The sequence below is a fragment of the Chiloscyllium punctatum genome, chromosome 30, assembly GCF_047496795.1.
Source record: "Chiloscyllium punctatum isolate Juve2018m chromosome 30, sChiPun1.3, whole genome shotgun sequence".
NCBI classification, from domain to species: Eukaryota; Metazoa; Chordata; class Chondrichthyes; order Orectolobiformes; family Hemiscylliidae; genus Chiloscyllium; species Chiloscyllium punctatum.
The window spans coordinates 27284494-27303933 of record NC_092768.1 but is presented as its reverse complement, the minus strand read 5'-3'; the positions used below and the strand labels follow the sequence as shown (position 1 = coordinate 27303933).

The window sequence follows — 19440 nt, the reverse complement described above, 5'->3', positions numbered from 1 at the left end:
CTCCCATTAAGTCAGGTGGTTTTGTGGATGAATATTTAATCCAGATAGATTAGAATATGTTTTGTGAATAAAGTACAGGAATTAAATTTGCATCAGTGATTTTAACTGAATAGGGGTTGATTGCAAATTCTGTTTAGATTGGGTATTATGTTCTAGCCCCACATTTTATCTGAAAGGACTTAGTATGGCAAGTTTGCTTGATATACTGCACTGTTGAAGAACATGCTCATGTTACGACACTGGCTGAACCCTCCTGCTTAATTTAAAACAAGCAACACAAAAGATTTATCCTGTGCAGCCGTCGCCAAAAAAGTAAAAATTTATTTCTTAATGTATAACCGAATAATTAACTAACAACTATTCACAAGTTCTTACTCTGGCCTATCTTTTACCTTCACTTCTATAATTCTTGTCTGATAAAACTCCCAATTAAGGTTTACAAAACAAAACTTCTTATCTCAACCAGGCAGCTTTCGGTTCTTCTATTTGGATGCTTTAACTCTCTCTTAAACGATATAGTTCACCCACATCTTCATAACACTTATTAAAGTCGTCCCTGTCACTCTACTTAGTTGACTCTTCTTGGTCGCAACTGCTTATGAATATCTGGAACTTCATGGATCTCGGGATTCTTGTCAACGAGTTAATTACCCTCGTCATCAAATTGAATATATTCATGTCGGGCATTGCAGCCAGGTCAACAGCTGTTGCATACCTGGGTTCTGTTATAGGCTGGGTAGGAGTTTTGTATGTGTTGTCTTAACATTGAAATGAAACTCTTTCATTCTGGTGTTCGATCATCTGGTGATGAAATTCCTTGTTGGCATGCCATTTGCTGCACATTCCAAGAGCCTGATCAGAATTCCTGCACCTTGGTATGATGCTCTTAGACCCATAATATAGAATGTTGTACCATTAAGCCCAATGTGCCTGTGCAAGCTCCCTGTCTCTTATCCCCTTAAGACTTTATCCCTCTTCCTTTTAAAAATATATTTAATTGAATTTAGTATTTACCCCTCCTTTTCTGGTTGTGCATTCCACACCATATTAACCCTCTGCTCATATGTTCTGCTGTCCTTTTAAAAACCTCTCCCTTTATCTATTTTCCTCCTACCCAATTTCTTTACAATCTTTTCTCTTACTCCAATGTTGACAGTTTCATCCCTCTTCAGTGAAGGTGGATATAAAATGATTGAATGTGACAAGACGTTAAGTTGTAAGCTATCATCTCCACAACTAATTTGCATTTTCTCATGCCTTTCCTGGACAGATAAGGCGTTGGGAAGATGTTTCCATTGGCTGGAGAGACTAAGGCCTGAGGGTGTGACCTTAGCGTAAAGGGAGGACCTTTTTAGAAAGGAGATAAGGAGAAATGTTTTCAGCCAGAGAATAGTGAATTTATTGTTGCAGTAGGCTGTGAGGCCAGATCATTGAGTATATTTAAGACTGAGATACATAAGTCCTTGAGTATCTATGTATAGAGAAAGTAGGAGAATGGAATTTGGCCATTATTAAATGGCGGAGCAAACTCTAGGCTGAACATCCTAATTTCTGCTCCTGTGTCTTATGGTCTTACCTTCTAGCTTTACATAAGCAAATGCATTGCCAATGTTAGATTAATAAAAGTTGAGGCATAGGTGCTGTAGAAAGAGATAACAGAGCTAAAGTTGTGAGGAGGCTCCATGTTAAAGTTATGGGTGAGAGATTGAACATTTACCCCAAATGTAGGGCTCGGTATATAAAATACCATCAGCAACTTAGAATGGGTCTACTTGAAATAGGTCATTTATTTTCAGGAAGCTGAATGAGAAAATGTAAATTAGTTGTAGAGAGAGAGCTTGAATCTTAACAGCATTACTGTAACAGCTATACCATGAAGCAGTGGTTCAAGAAGACAGCTCTCTAGCACAAGTTTAAGTCCAACTGGGGAGCGGTAGAAAATCTGGCCTCGCTATATACACCCAAATGTGCCAGAAAGAATTGCAAGAAATAGATACTACATGCATACCATTTGCACATGCTTGGACAAGTTATAAGTTTATCATTTAATGCTGAAGATGAGATGCACAAAGAACCAGTATCTAAAACAGTACTGCCTGAAACTGCAAATATGTAGCTGTAAGGAATAGACTGATTAAACGCACATCTGCAAAAAAGCAGGCTTATAAAACAAGATGGAGAGGCAGAATTAGACTATTCAGACATTGAATGAGATCATGCAAGTCTGATAATCCTTACCTCCACTTCCCTGTCTTTTTCACACTTGATTCCTTTACTCATTAAAAATTAGTCTTATCTCAGGCTTGAATATACTCACTGACTGGTCCTCTATAGTAAAGAATTCCATCAATTCAATGCCCTCAATAGAAGAAATTCCTCCTCATCTTTGTCTTCAATGTGTGATCCCTTACTCTGATGTTATGTCCTTTGGTCTGATACTCTCCCATATACCCTATCAAATCACTGAAGAATCAATAAGATCACCTATCATTCTTCAAAATTCCAATGAGTACATGCTCAATCTACTCAACTTCACCTCATAAGACAGTTCTTCCATTCTTCAGATCAGCCTGGGGAACCTTCGAATGTCAGTACATCTTTCCTTAGATAAGGGGACCAAAACTGTTCCAGGTGGTTTGAATAATGTATTGTATTAGCTAAACCTCCCAACTTTTATACACTATTCCCTTCAAAATGAAGTCTGACATTCCATTTGCCTTTCTTATTATTCCAGAATTTGGATTCCTCTGTGTAGATTGCTGCTAAATCTCTGACCCAAACCACGTCAGCCAGCTCCTCCCTCATTCTTTTGAAATTACACGTATTTATGTTTGTACTCCTCCCTCCCAAACTAAATGCGAAATTCTACCACGTTATGGTCACTGTTTCCTAGGTGGGACCTTTTACATAATTTTTTAAACTTGCCTCATTACACATCACAGAGTCTGATCGCTGATTGGATCCACAACATGTTGTTCTAGGAAACTTCGCTCAAAATTCTTACTCATGGCTGCTTCTGCCAATCTGACTATCCAAATCTGTGTGAAATTTAAGGTTACCCATGATTCCCATGTACTGTCTTTGTTAGGTGCCTTCATTATTTCCTGGTTTATTGTTAGGGAGTCTAGAGACTGCTCCTGCCAGTGTCAGCTTTCCCTTTTAATTTCTTAACTCAACTCAAATGGATTCTACATCTTCTGATACAAGATTGTTCCTTGCTATCATAATTATTTCATCCCATACCATCAATGCTACCTCAACACCCTTGTCTGCTTTTCTGGCTTTTAAAAATGTTACATACTCCTGAATATTTAGTTTTGATCTCCTTGTAATTATGTGTCCATAATGGTCATAAGATCATACTTGTTAACCTGTATTGTCTTGTTAATTTATTGGTTTTTGTTGAACACGAGACACATTGAAGTAAAGAGCCATTAACTTTACCTTTTTATCTTTCTTTACCTGTTGGATCATGTGTACTACTGTTTTTCTACTTTTGTACACTATCTCTTCCTGTCCCATTCTGGATATTATTAATCAAATGGCTGCCCTCTGGTGCTGCCATATTCTTTTCCTTTGTAAGCCTACGTTTCCTTTATTCCAACACCCAACCACCGTCAATTAGTTTAAAGTTTTCCCTACAACACTTACTTGATTTGCCAGGACACTGGTCCCAGCACAGATCCCACCCACCAGGCCAGCTCCCTTGTCCCAGTAGTGGTGCCAGTGCCCCACAAGCTGAAACCCATTCCATCAGGGTTACCATGAAAGGACTTGGAGGAGGAAAGGCAAGGATGGGAATTAAGATAGGGAGAGCTTAGAGCCCAAAAAAGTCGTATATCTTTTTCCACAGTGGGCAGTGAAATTTTGAATTCTGATATTGTGTTCTCATCTTTTGCATAGCATGCATTTTCAAATACATTCAAAGTAACAATTTACACTTCAAAGGTTAAGTATTTTTAAGAATCAATTTTTTTTGATGTAGAAAGATCTGTGAAGACTTTTAAACTGACTATCGTTTTTAAAAAAATGTCAGCATCAAACTCTCCCCACAAAGAAGCCTGCAATTTGTTTTATATTTTTTCAGCTGAGGTGGTTTGTTATGTCACAAACAAACACAGTGTCACTGATGAATCATTTTACATATACTCTCAATATTGAACGATTTAGCATTGTTATGTGTAGGAGTCAAGTATTTGCTACGATCTCTTCGCCTGGGTTAGAAGAGCAATTCATTCTCACAGATAATGGATCATTGAAATTACTTTGTTGCCTAGTGTATCCTAACATACAGCCTCTGCCAGTTTATGGTGGGCTTTATGCATTCACTTGCTTTAATTTTGTTTTGGTCTTGAAGGCATTTGTTACGGTTTCCTCCCATTGCTGGTTTTCAGTCCACTGTGTGCTCTACTCATATTGATTTTTTAAAAAGGCCATTCAATGCTTCCAGCATGCTCTCCCATTCATTATGATCAAGACTGATTTACTTCCTCAAATCAATTTTTCTCCGCGCTCTCCATATTCTTTATCTATATTTGTATCCAGAAACCCAGTCAGCTCCTTTGTTTAAATATAATGAACCACAAAGCATTCACAGACCCATGGGGTAGAAAATTCAAATGTTTAATTTGAAAATTGAGTGCAACATTCTGATATCATTCATCTTATCAGATCTGAAGAATTTTATATTATTTGGTGAAATACCCTCTCAATATTTGAGTTTCTGTGGAAAAATACAAAATCTATCCAATCTCTCTACATATAGAGGATGTCATAGTAATGTCTACTGGACATTGCTTTGGGAAAATTCTTTGGGACGTGGGTTGGAATCCCATCACAGTCAACGGTAAGCTTTGAGTTCTATAAAATTTTGGAATTAGATGCTGACTAATGGTAATCGTGCTCTGTTGAGTCGTTTAAATCTACATATGGCTTCAGAACCACAGGAATATGGATTGACTGTTAAATGTCCTCTTAAGTGGCTTACGAATCAACTCGAGGATTTAGAATGACATTAACACCAACATCGCATGAAACATTAAAATAAAGTCTATCACCTTCCTTCAGTTTTTTCTGTTCCAAAGTAAACAATCCTAAGCTAAACAATCCCAATCTAAACAATCTATGCTTATGGCTGACAACAGTATTACCAAAAATCTTCTCTGTACCCTCTCTATTTATCTTGATGACATCCGTTGTGTAACGCAGCAACCAGAACTGCACTAGCAGAATTTGCAAATGATTACAACACAAAAGAAAACCATTCTACACTTTAAGTCCATTTCAGTTCTCTGCAAAAGCAACTCAGCCAGTCCCATTCCTCTCTTCCTATAGCATAACACTTCTTCCTCTACCCTTTTGTCAGTGACAGTTGAATCCATTTCCACCACATGCTCCTATGAAGCATTACAGAGCTTAACTATGTGCTGCATTTAAAAAACAAACTTTTATCGTGTTTGGTTCTTTTGTCATTCACCATAAATTTATGTCCTCTGGCGGTTCTCAGTCTTCACTATCTACTCTGTCCAGACCCCTTATGATTTTGAACAGCTCTGAACCTTGTTTATCTAAGGAGAACTTCTCCATTCCATCCAAGTGACTGAAGCCACCTCATCCCTGGGACTACATCATAATTTTGTTTTGAAACCATCTCTAGAATACCTCACCTTCTTTTATATTTCTAACCTTCCCATACCTTCTTGTGGCCTACCTCTGAATCATTTACCTTTCTTGATTTCTCTATCACTATTTTAGGAGAATAAGTTGTCAAATGGACTTCAGTAAGGTGTTCGACAAGGTTCCCCATGGGAGACTGGTTGGCAAGGTTAGATCTCATGGAATACAGGGAGAACTAGCCATTTGGATACAGAATTGTCTCAAAGGTAGACGACAGAGAGTGGTGGTGGAGGGTTGTTTTTCGGACTGGAGGTCTGTGACCAGTGGAGTGCCACAAAGGTCAGTGCTAGGTCCACGACTTTTCATAATTTTTATAAATGATTTGGATGTGAGCATAAGAGGTATAATTAGTAAGTTTGCAGATGACACCAAAATTGGAGGCGCAGTGGACAGTGAAGAAGGTTAACCCAAATTACAATGGGATCTTGATCAGATGGACCAATGGGCTGAGAATTGGCAGATAGAGTTTAATTCAGATAAATGCATTTTGTTAAAGCAAATCTTAGCAGGACTTATATACTTAATGGTAAGGTCCTAGAGAGTCTTGCTGAACAAAGAGTCCTTGGAGTGCAGGTTTATTACTTCTTGAAAGTAGAGTCGCCGGTTGATAGGATAGTGAAGAAGGTGGTTGGTATGCTTTCCTTTATTGAGTAAAGGAGTTGGGAGGTCACGTTGTACCTGTACAAGACATTGCTTAGGCCACTGTTGGAATATTGTGTCCATTTCTGGTCTCCTTCCTATCAGGAGGATGTTGTGAAACTTCAAAGGGTTCAGAAAAGAATTGCAAGGATATTGCCAGGATTGCAGGATTTGAGCTATCGGGAGAGGCTGAATAGGCTGGGGCTATTTTCCCTGAGGGGTCGTAAGCTGAGGGGTGACCTTATAGAGGTTTACGAAATCATGAGAGACATGGATAGAATAAATAGACATAGTCTCTTCCCTGGGGTGGGGAGTCCAGAACTAGAGGGCATACATTTAGGGTGAGAGGGGAAAGATATGAAAGAGACCTAATGGGCAACCTTTTCACGTAGAAGGTGGTACGTGTATGAAATTAGCTGCCGGAGGAAGTGGTGGAGATTTGTACAATTGCAACATTTAAAAGGCTTCTGGATGGGTATATGAATATGAAGGGTTTGGAGGGATATGGGCTGGGTGCTGGCAGGTTGGACTGGATTGGTTTGGGATATCTAGTCTGGCATGGACCAGTTAGACTGAAAGGCCTGTTTCCTTGCTGTACATCTCTATGACTCTATTTGATCCAGTGATTATTACCTTGGAGGTTCTGCTTTTTAATTTAGTTCTTAATTATTCAAAGTTTTTTAGCCAAACCTTGTTTCTCATCCTCCCAACGTCATTGGTACAAATGCAGATGATGACTATTGGATCTCTCCTCTCCCCCTCCAAGTTATGCACTCGGGCAAGCAATATAACCTTTGGGGTTCCCACTCATAACTGCCATGAACAGTAGCAAACAGTACCTGTTCTCTCTAATTTTACTGTCCTCTGGCACAGTTACATTTCTATTTTCTTCCTCCACTTAAAAAGCTCTTTGTGCTGTGGTCAGTTTGCTCTTCATCCTGAGAGTCCCCAATCTTTTCTGCACAGCTTGCAAGAGCCTTGTAACTGGTGGACAATTGTCAAGGTTGAGGCTCCTCGGTTGTAACCCCTGTGTTGTCATACCTGCCTCATTTGCAATTAAGTCCTTATATCCCTAATCATAAACCAGCTTTTAGATACCTAATCTGAAGGGTGTTGTCACTCTCTCAAGCGAAGTGTCCAGTTAACTTTGCCCTTCCCTGTAGCTCAGACTCCAGCTCCTCAACTCAGATCTGAAGTTCCTTAAGAGCAAACACTTCTTACACATGTGTCTAATTTTGATGATAGTGTTGTCCAGTTGCTCCAACATGTTCAGCATCAACACATCACATGTCTTGCCATCATTATTGTATTTGATTTATCTTGTAAATTAATTGCTCGTAATTTCCTGTTCTTTACACTTCACTCTGCTGATATTGTTTTTGTAAACTATAAATAAAAAAATGAGTAGCCTTCTAATATTAAAGCAGTTATTTATAAGAAAAGAAAGAAGAAAAAGCAGACCAGAAAACTAACCTTAATTGTATTTGAAACCCTAGACATATTCACCACCTCTACTCACCAATCAGCTTCTTTTCCTGTAATGATTTGGAACGCTGCTCCAAAAGGTAGTGCTTCCAGTTAAACCTGTTGGACTATAACCTGGTGTTGTGAGATTTTTAACTCTCCCTGTAATTGTGTCAAACTGTGGTCTGTACTGTAACTCTGCAGCAAGTTGGCCTCCTGATCCATGTCGTATTTCATTTCCCATTATTTCTCACTCTGGAGTGTTTACTTCTTGCGGTAAATTCTATTAAAAGCACCAAAACTCCCTTTGCATTGAATTTCCACTCGGAACCAAATTTCTTAACAATAGTCAGTAACTAATTTGGCCTTTACCTCATTGCTGCAATCCCATACTGACCATGCTCCTTACTAAATGTGCTGTGGCTGAAGAACTTATAGGTGCAGTTTTATTTTTAACTTTACTTTCATCTTAATCAAAAGTGCTGGGTTGAAAGTTTACCATGTGTGTACAAGTTAATACTAGCTGGTTTGTGGCACATTCCTCAGTAGCCAGTTGAGGTACGTTAGCAGTTGCACAAACCAAATGACCCATGATTGAGTGAGCTGATTAATCAGTTGACTTCCCTTTTATAAATGTATGGTCCATCACACACAAATCAAGGATGATTCATTTATTGATATATCACAAGCCCTCTGTAACACCATAATAAGGTTAAACATGAGTTCATACAGAAAATAATGCAGTAGAAAAAAACCAGCATTAGACAATATTATTAAAATCCCAGAATTTACAATCTGATTAAACATCACAATCCCAGAAGGGTAACACAGTGGTTAGCACTACTGCCTTACAACACGAGGGACCCATGTTCAATTCCTGTCTTGGGCAACTGTGTGTGTGGAGTTTGCACATTCTCCCCATGTCTGCATGAGTTTCCTCCAACAGTCCAAAGATATGCAGGTTAGGTGAACTGGTGCATTAGTCAAGGGTAAATGTAGGGGAATGGGTCTGGGTGGGTTGCTCTTCAGAAAGTCAGTGTGGACTTGTTGGGCCGAAGGGTCTATTTCCACACTGTAGGGAATCGAATCGAATTACAAAGTATTTTACTCTCGCATACATATTTTAGTCTTTACAAAATTTAACTTGTATTCAAGATAAATGTCCAATTAACAAGGTAATTTCAACTCATCAATTTGTGATAAAGATGATCATCAACCATCTAGTATAGTCTCCTTCAAAGAGCTGGTCAATGTCAGGAACTGGATATATTCTCTAAGGGTAAAGTAATTGAACAGCTTCAAGATTTCAGCTGCATGCAGAGCCTGAGCATGGATTTGGTTGGGGGGGGGGGGAGGGGGGGGGTGCGGGGTAGGTCATTTTGCATTTCAATATTTGAGGAGACGAGGGATTGTTTCTGAATGCTATTGATTTGGCTTCAATTGATTTGGCTTCAAGAAGATTAAAATATTTGAGAAGGTCAAGGAGATTAAGGTATCTGGTCTTCTATATGGCAGAATGTGACTAGTATTGTTCCATAAAAGGTTCTGAGTTGAGGCCTCAATTAAAGCCACAACCCAGTTTATTCATAATTCAGTTGCAATCAAAAGCCACATTTCTAAATTTGGTGGTTACAACACCAAGATAGGTGGCATTGTAAACAGTGTAGACAGAAATATCAAATTGCAAAGAGATTTTGTTGGATTAAGTAAATGGCAAAGCTGATAAGTAGAGTTCCATGTGGATAAACGTGAGGTTATCCATTTTGAAACTGAAAGGTGTAGAGCAGGGTACTTTGTAAATGGGGAGCAGCTGGAAACAGTGGAGGTTCAAAGAGAGGATTAGAGGTCAAGATGCACAGATCATTAAAATGGTGTCATCTGGAAAATAGCCAAAAGGGCTAACAAATTGTTGGCTTTTATTTTTGGATTTTGAGGGAATACGAGAGGCAAGTCATGATACAGCTTTGTACAAAACCATGGTTAGACCCTACCCTGGAAACTGCCACAGCTTGATGAGGAGGGAATGTCCATGGTTTTCAGTAATTACAATTGAACCTGAAACTTGTGTTTAGAATTCCACCAGAAGACCTCCTACAAAGTAATATTAACCACTCAAAGGACAGAAAGAGACCTTTTCTTATGATTAAGGGGTCTAAAACTAGACCTCTTAGTTTAAGATGTTAAAGGAGAGTGTAATAGAAATTTTGAACTGGCAAATGTGCTAGACAAATTATTAATTTTAAAACTAGGATAACTTTTGTTATCCAAAGGCATTAAATGATTGGGCACAAAGGCCTCTTGGTGTGACATTTCCCATCTATGAAACTTAGGCATTCATGTGCATTGCTGTCGAGGCCAGCATTTGTTGCCTATCTCTAATTGGCATTGAAGGTGGTGGGGAGCTGCAGAATGAATTAAAAGTACATATTTGTTTTCCTAATTGTTTTTGGATAACTTTCTGTAATTCATATAGACACTCAAGCCCCTCTGACTGTAATCATTTCCCAGTCTATCATTGCCATACAAAATGGATAACTATATTCTTTGCTACTTTGCATTACTGCCATTTTGCTCACTGATCAGCCTGTTTGTATTCTCCTCAATACTTAACATCAACTATAACATTGCATAATCAACATTAGCTTTTGTTACAAAAGGATTGGAATATAAGTGTACCTAGAGTCTTATGATAAGTATGCAGGCCACCAGTGAGGTCAAACCTGGAAGACTCTGCACTGGGTGAAGATCCTGTAAAACCCTCACTAACAGCCTTGTGGGTGTACCAATGCTACAGACACTGAAATGGCTAATGAAAACAGCTCATCACCACCTTCTGCCACTCAAGGCAAAATAATAGAAACTAACTATCAATGATTTGTAATCCGGATAATTTTCAAAGCTGATGAATTTCTTTTGCTAAAATTCCATCCTGGATCAAAAATGGGAAAGATTCTCTCAGTGAAATCATGCATGAAAGTGTAGAGATTGGACATGTTGTCTGCATTGTAAAATGATAACTGTCCACCCTCATAGTCCAGGTAAACCCCAATCTTTTGGGGTTTCACATTGGGTGTGAGGGTGGTCCATGTGGGAGAAGTACTTGCAAAATAGTCATTTTCATTTCCTAGTCCTACTGTCCAGTATCCAGTTTCAGGTTTTGGGTCAATTTCACCTCTCCTCTGAGCAGACTGTCGGGCTACTCCAAGACCCCATTCAGTCTTGTTGCCCACTTGCACCTCCCAGTAATGTCTCCCTGATGTGAATCCCTCCAAACCCAGGACAAAGGCCCAAGAATCAAACCTCTGTGAAGTGATAGGGAGCGACTGTGCTTTATTTCCAAGTCTCACACTAGTCCGGTCCTCAGATAGGATGAGTTGGGGATGTGCTGTTTTTGGATCCAGAGTCAGAGAGGCTGGAACTGGGAGAAAATAATATATTTAGTGATACAGTTATTTGCAATGCCTTACTAAAACTCTAGTAATTCAAAGTATCCCACCGTCAAGTAAAGTTTCCTTAATTTTAATTATATTCAAGAAAATATAAAGCATTACCCCTCTTTATCTCTGTAATCTCCAGCTTCACGACTCTTCAAAATAAAATGTTTCTCTAATGTTCCTGGACTAGTAATTGAGAATGCCAGGCTAAAGTTGTAGGGACATGAATTTGAATCCCACCATGGCTGATTGTGAAATTGGAATTCTGTATGCATCTGGAATTAAAGACTAAGGTAATGGCAACTATTTAATTACTGTTGATGATTGTAAAAACTCATCTGGTCAATTGATGTCCTTAGGGAAAGAAATCTGCCATCCTCATCTGATCTGGCCTACGTGTGACTCCAGACTATGCATTCTGGTTGACTCTTCACTGCCTGCCAAATGGTCTGGTAAGCCCCTCAGTTGAATCAAATTACCACAAAGTCTAACAAAGGAATAAAACTGGATGGACAACACAACATTGACTGAAACAGCAACCCTATTCACAACACAAATTCCTCCATGCCATTATCTGGATGCTTCTAACAAAATTGGGAAGAGCTGTCCCACAGACAAGTCAAGCAACAGCTTGTGGACAATGCCAAACAACACCATCATCTCTGGGTATGTCATGTTCCATTTGAAGGACAGACCTATCAGAGGTAGCAGAATAGTGGCATAAAGCTGAGAAGCAGTTGATGTAGGAATCCTTAACATTGGTTCTGGAATGCATGACATGTGATGATATCAGGTCAAACATGAGCAAGGAAACCTCCTGCTAATTAATGCCTCTCAACAAACCTTCCTGCACGCCCCTCCCCCCAAACCCTCGACTGATGATTAGTTGTCATCTTCAGGAAATCCATCTACATGTTGTATGGAACAGCCATCGTCTAAATAAGACCAACTTCAAACACATCCAGCAATTCAAAACTGGGCACTCAGGAGGTGATATGGACTAGCAGCCACAGAACATTTATATTTAACCAAAATCTATAACCTAAAGGCTTGGTATACCCTCCATTGCATCCTACCATCAGCTCAAGAGATCAAATCTATCACATTGAGGAGTGTAGGAGGATATGCTTGGACCAGGTATACCCAAAATGAGTTGTTAAACTGGTGAAGCTACTACACAATACTATTTGCATAGCAAACCACAGGAGCAGCCTGGAATAAACAGCACTAAGTAGTTCCTACAACCAAGAGGTCAGAGGTAAGCTCTGAATTCTGGCTGTAACCAGACATTCGTGTGTATCATCTACAAGATGCATTGCAGAAACTAACAGTGACACACATCCTATAAACAATTTTTAAAAATCTTCCCACCATTGGTGGTCATGTCTTCTACTACCTGAGATCGATGTCCTGGAAATATCTTCACAAACCAGCCTCTCCACATCTAACACATTCTTAAAACCTCCCTCCTTGACTAAACCTTGCTTGTATGCCTTAATGTCGTCCTTTGATTCTTGATTCCAAATTTAGCACAATTAGGCTGCTGTGAAGAATCTTGGGATATTAGAGGAGCTGGGTACAAATTGTTCTTTGATCATGGGTCAAGAAAGTGGGGAGGTGGCTGCAGATTCTGATTCCTTGTGCTGTGCAGAGCAAAGACGCAAAAGGAAGAGGTTTCACATAGTGGGTAACATGCTACAGAGCAATTAAATTCCCTACCTTTATCTTTCAGAATGCTGACAAATTATCCATCAAGTTGAATCAGGATTAGCTCCAAACATCATAACAATGAGCCAGATCAGACAAGGAAAGGAAGCAAATCATACAATCTGGATCTCACTACCTCTTGGAATTTCCGATATGTGCTGAAAGATCAGTGGATTGAGAATTGACCTGTTCAATCACATGAAGATCCATTGGAAGAAACTTACAATCCAAGGAGACATAATCCTCAATTTGGGTAGCTGATGATTTATACACAGGATATAAAGCTCTGATCTCTGACAGCTTCCCTTTGTGCAGCCAGTGTGGCATGTACAACATCAAACCAGAAGCATTTCTCCAATGCTTCCTGATGGTTCTCAGTTTTGTCTCCATTCTGATCCTATCCTTTCAATCTCCTATCCTGTCAATTTTGCTGGCAGTATTATTATGGCATATTTTGGGAAAGGAATTTGGAAGTCTACATACATTACACCAGCCTCACAACTGTCATCATCAACCTTCTGCATTTTATACATAAATACTCTTTCACAACTTCACTGTACACTCATGCCAAGAGTTTTGCAAGGTTTGAATGGAAAAACTGGAATCCTTTTACCTGGGTGAATGCTCCCTATCATTTCTTTCCACACAATATACTGTAGAGGTCCTTTGAATCTTCCCAGTGAAATTGAGGCAGGTATCACTAAATCTCCAATATTCTGGGATTCAATCCTGTGAACATAAAATGTTTAGTCTTAACCACTGTAGAGTTTTGATATTACTGAATGAAATTAAATGGAATGGCAGAGAATACATACCCTTTGTCCTTTGAAACCTCATCTTGAAATAAGAGAGAATCACAGGTCTAAGAGGATAATCAAAGGTTAGTGACACAGCTAACATGTTACCAATCAGTATTCTGTCTCAGATCAGCCAAGAATAAAATGAGGTAAAAACAATAACTGCAGATGCTGGAAAGCAAATACTGGATTAGTGGTGCTGGAAGAGCACAGCAGTTCAGGCAGCATCCAACGAGCAGTGAAATTGATGTTTCGGGCAAAAGCCCTTCATCAGGAATAGGGCTTTTGCCCGAAACGTCGATTTTGCTGCTCGTTGGATGCTGCCTGAACTGCTGTGCTCTTCCAGCACCACTAATCCAAGAATAAAATGAGTGTAGTGTAACAATTTATGTTGTATATTTTCAAGGATAACATTGAAATGAGGCAGTTGTTATTCCTTAATGAGAATTTATTATTTCTATTAATAATGCATTGCCATATTTTAATGCTATGATTTTGAGACAGTTTTTTCTCACAACATCAGACAAACAAAGAATTGGCTTAGTTAAATGTGTTGGAGACAGAAATTTTTAAAAGTTAAACCTGTGTCCAACTATGGGTGACATGGTGATTCAGTGGTTAGTATTGCTGCCTCACAGTGCCAGGGACCTGGTTTGATTCCAGCCTTGGTCGACTGTCTTTGTGAAGTTTGCCTGTGTCTGTGGGTTTCCTTTGGGTGCTCTGGTTTCTTCCCACAATTCAAAGATGTGCAGGTTAGGTGAATTGGTCATGCTACATTGCCCATCGTGTTCATGGACGTGTGGATTAAGTGCATTAGTCAGGGGTAAATGTAGAGTAATAGGATTGAGGAATGGGTCTGGGTGGGTTACTCTTCAGAGGGTCGGTGTGGTCTTAAGAGTCATAGAGATGTACAGCATGGAAACAGACCTTTGATCCAACTTGTCCATGCCGACCAGATATCCCAGCCTAATCTAGTCCCATTTGCCAGCACTTGGCCCATACCCTTCTAAACCCTTCTATTCACATACCCATCCAGATGCCTTTTAAATGTTGCTATTGTACCAGCCTCCTCCAATTCCTCTGGCTGCCATTCCATACATGCACTACTCTCTGCACGAAAAAGTTGCCCCTTAGTTCCCTATTATATCTTCCCCTCTCATCCTAGACCTATTGCTGGACTCGCCCACCCAACAGAAAAGACTTTGTCTATTTACCCTATCCATATCCCTCATGATTTTATAAACGCCTATAAGGTCAACCTTCAGCTTTGAACGCTCCAGGGAAAACAGCCCCAGCCTAGTCAGCCTTCCCTACAGTTCAAATCGTCCTACCCTGGCAAAATCCTTGTAAATCTTTTCTGAACCCTTTCAAGTTTCACAACATCATTGTGATAAGAAGGAAACCAGAATTGCACGCAATATTCCAGAAGTGGCCTAACCAGTTTCTGTAAAGCTGCAACATGACCTCCCAACTCCTATACTCAATACTCTGACCAATAAAGGAAAGCATACCAAATGCCTTCTGCGCTATCCTATCTACTTGCGACTATACTTTGAAGGAGCTATGAACCTGCACTCCAAGGTTCAGCAACACTCCCGAGGACCTTACCATCAGGTGTATCAGGAGAAAAGTGAGGACTGCAGATGCTGGAGACCAGAGTTGAAAAATGTGGTGCTGGAAAAACACAGAAGGCCAGGCAGCATCCGAGGAGCAGGAGAATCGATGTTTCATGCATAAGCCCTTCTTCAGGAATTCAGAATTCCTGAAAAAGGGCTTATGCACGAAACATCGATTCTCCTGCTCCTCGGATGCTGCCTGGCCTGCTGTGTTTTTCCAGCACCACATTTTTCAACATTGGGTGTATCAGTCCTGATCTGATTTGCTTTTCCAAAATGCAGCATCTCACATTATGGCCTGTTTCCACACTTTAGGGGTTCTATGATTCTATAATCTCTTCTGCTGTTTAATAGATGCTTACAAGTTATTACTGGATATTATTACCAGCATACTTCTGTTAATGCTGGATTTCAGTTCTTAGTGATTTGACATGAAGATTTGCCTGACTAGCTGAGTTTCTCCAGCATTCTCAACATTTCTTTAGGACAACACCAGCATACAAAAGAAAAATCATTCTTAACTAATTTACAGGCCTCATCTATGCCTTCATTACCTCTAAACCTTAATGTTCCTAATATATTGCTAGCTGACTTTCTAACTTCCATAAACTTGCTAGTTTTTCAAAACTCCATTTCCTTTGTCCTAATAGGTACCAAGTGCCTTTTTTAATACCATTCCTGGGCTCACAGACTTGCATAGTACAGCAATGTATCAATTTAAAAATTTTCAGCCTTGATTTCAAATCTTTCCAAGGCCTTACCCTTCTGTAACTGAATCCTCAGTCCCACACTCTTCAAACCATATGTTCTTTTTTAAAATTCTGACTAGTTCATTAACCCTGATTTTACTCACCCCATTAGGGGTGACGATGCTTTCAGTTGACTTGATCCTAGATGCTAGATCTCTCTAACTAAACTTTTTTGTCATATCTAACTTTCTTCATTGAGGATTCTGCTTAAATACTATTTAATTGTCCAAACCTTTAATTATATATTCTGGTATCTCTTTACATGGCTGAATCTCACATCTTCATTTATAATGCCAATTTGAAATGTTTTAGGGGTATCTTGTTACTAAAGTGTTATGAAAATATAGACCGTGTTGTCTACAGTGACTGCATGTTTGAGAGAGCCAGAGCATTAATTTAATCTAGTAAAACGGAAGATGCTAGTAATACTTAGCAAGTCAGGCAGCAACTGTAATGATGAACAAAGAGAATGTTTCAATGACTCTTCATCAGAGACACTTAGTTTCATTGCTTTTAGCATAAATGGCCACAGATCCTGAAGGTAGCAGGGCAAGGTGATTCAGAAGATATATCTGTTATCTTTCCTTTATTGCAAAGTTATTAGAAATCAAGTCAAGGAGGAACTGCAGTGTTGGAAATGCATAAATTGTAAGTGAGATTAAACTTGAGTACTGTGTTTAGTTCTGGTCATCTCCTTCCAGAAAAGATTTTAAATCACCAGAGGTGGTACAAAGGAAATTTACAAGGATGGCTCCAGGACTGAAAAACATAGTACCTATGAGGAAACATTTGACAGGTTGTAGTGATTTTCTTTGGAATAAAGGTAAGCCGAGGGGCACCATAATTGACGTGTGAGGGGCCTGAATGTAGTGAATCGGAAGGACTTTTGACCTGGACAGAGAGAAAGGGAAATGAAGGTGACCCTTACAGAGGTTTACAAAATCATGAGGGCATAGATAAGGTGAATAGCCAATGGTCTTTTTGCTAGAGTGGGGGAATTCAAAGCTAGGCGCATGTTTTTTAAGATGAGTAGAGAAAAAAAATAAAAATGACATGAGAGACAACATTTTAAAAATAGACAATGGTTTCTATGTGGATAGAACTGCCAGAGCAACTGGTGGATGCTGGTACAGTTACATCATTTAAAAGCCATTTGGATAAGTACATAAATAGGAGAAGTTTGGAAGGATTTGGGCCAAATGCAGGGAAGTTGTACTAGTTTTGTTTGGGAGGGCGGTCGGTGTGGACAAGTTGGACCAAAGACTCTCGTTTCCATGCTGTATGACTCAACGACAAAGACCAGGTGGCATAGATTTGAAATGATTGGCAGAGACTGGAAAGGAGATAGACAAGAAGAAATGAAAACGGGAGTAGATTGCGTGGCTCTTCGACATTTCTCAGGTCCAGTTTCCTGCAATTTGCTGTAAACATTGGTTCTCTCGCACTGAAGTTCTAGGGGAGAAAGAATGTCGTTAGTCCAGATTAAGTGATCAGAATGGCAGAACAAAGGTGTGTCTAACTGCCAGACTGGAAAGGACACACAGTCCCAGTCGGGTGGGGGAGGGGAGAGAAGGTGACAGAGAATGTAACAGTAAAGCTAAAAGAAAGGGAAGGAATGGGTCCACAATCTGAAGGTGCTGAACTCAATATTGAGGCCAGAAGATTGGAAAGTGCCTAGTTTGAAGATGGGATGTCCCTCCTCCAGTTTGAGTTATGATGGGCTATTGAAAATGTTGTCAAATTTTGAAGCGTGGGTTTCCCTCAGTAAAACCACTCCTTACCGTCAGAAACCTGAGCGAGTCATGTTCCTTGATCTGATCCTGTAACTTTGATAGTTCTCCTTCAACGCTACTTAACTCCTGTCTGATTCCACTGAGTTTTTTCTCCATGATTTGCAGAATCCTCTCCTCTTCTTCCCTGAGATCTCTGAGTAAACGCCGCTCTTTCTCAGTGAGAATCCGGTGCATTTTAGCGAACTCGGATGTGATGTGGGTCTGCAGACTGCTCGCCTGTTCCTACGGAACAAAAGATGAAGTGTCATTAACGTTTCGCGATCAAGAGCAAGCGGATACCAAAAAATCTGCTCAGGGTCGAGCCCTCACCTTAAAGTCAGACAAGAGCCGCTTCTGCCGCCGTTCGGTGTCCTGAACTGCGTCTTTTCTACGGGTCACCGATTCTAAACGTGGTTTCAGTTGATCCTAGAATGAAGAGCCAAATTGGAAAGTTAGAGCTTTGGGCAACAAAAAAAAATGAGAAAATTAGGCAAAAATACCCGAAGTGAAATCCTCCAGGTTATCTTTTTTTTCTACCTTGTAGCTCTCCACAGCCTCGTCTATCGGTAGGAACTCGTGAGTTTTGTGTTCCCGCGAATCCCTGCAAATGAAGCAGATCAACGTCTTGTCAGTTTCACAGAACAGCTTCAGTTCTTCCTGATGTTTCCCGCAGTGAAGTTTCTGCTTCGACTCCAGTTTTAAATTACGAGCTTTCTCGGCCAGAGATCTTAAGGCCCAGCTGGCTCTGAGCTTTCTATCCGGAAACTCCTGTCTGCATTCCGGGCAGGAGTTTATCTCCTTCTTCCCCCAGCTCTGGGTGATACAGGAGCGGCAGAAGTTGTGCCCACAATTCAGTGAGACCGGGTCGGTGAAGAAATCCAAACAAATGGCACAAATCGCCTCCTCGGTCCAATTTTCAGCTTTCCTTCTGCCAGCCATTTCATCGACTTATGTATTCTATTGGTTTCACTTTTGTTGTTCGAAATGACTGTCTAAATATGGGCCGGCTCTCATCCCCGGGGGTGGGGCAGAGGAGGAGGCGGAAGGAAAGCTATCAACACCCTGGAGAAGAAGCGATCCACCACCCGGCCCCGCCCCCACCCAGGAAGAGGACGTGAAAAGCAAAAGACATTCGGAGAGAAGCAGGTTTCGCTTTTTGATCGATGGCTCATTTATCAGAAATCAGTTTTTCCTCCTCACAGATGCCGCCAGTTTCCAGCATTCTCACAGAATCCCTGCCGTGTGAAGCAGGCCATTGGGCCCATCGCATCCACGCTGACCCAGCCCCCTCTCTGTCGCTACACCTAACCCTCACATTTTGTGACACCAATAGCATGGCTTATTCAGCTCACCTGCACATCTAAGGGAGGAAACCAGAGCCCAAACAGGCTGAGAATGTGAAAACTCTATACAGGTGAGGCAAGTTGCCCCAGGGTGGAATCGAACCCAGGTTCTTAGAACATAGAACATTACAGCGCAGTACAGGCCCTTCAGCCCTCGATGTTGTGCCTACCTGTAGAACCATTCTGAAGCGTATCTATCCTACACTATTCCATTTTCATCCATATGTTTATCCAATGACCATT

The 19440-nt window shown here is 40.3% G+C and overlaps 1 protein-coding gene across 1 annotated transcript; it reads right to left on the bottom strand.

The window, feature by feature from the left end:
* Positions 1-8435: 8435 nt before the first annotated feature.
* On the bottom strand, positions 8436-18793 carry LOC140455332 (zinc-binding protein A33-like). The gene is made up of 6 exons (XM_072550107.1): positions 18392-18793; positions 18185-18280; positions 17864-18097; positions 13736-13782; positions 13534-13649; positions 8436-11197 (listed from the first exon to the last, which is right to left on the bottom strand). Exons 1-6 carry the CDS (start codon positions 18791-18793, stop codon positions 10647-10649), a joined length of 1446 nt encoding a protein of 481 aa, XP_072406208.1. The 3' UTR covers positions 8436-10646.
* Positions 18794-19440: the final 647 nt, after the last annotated feature.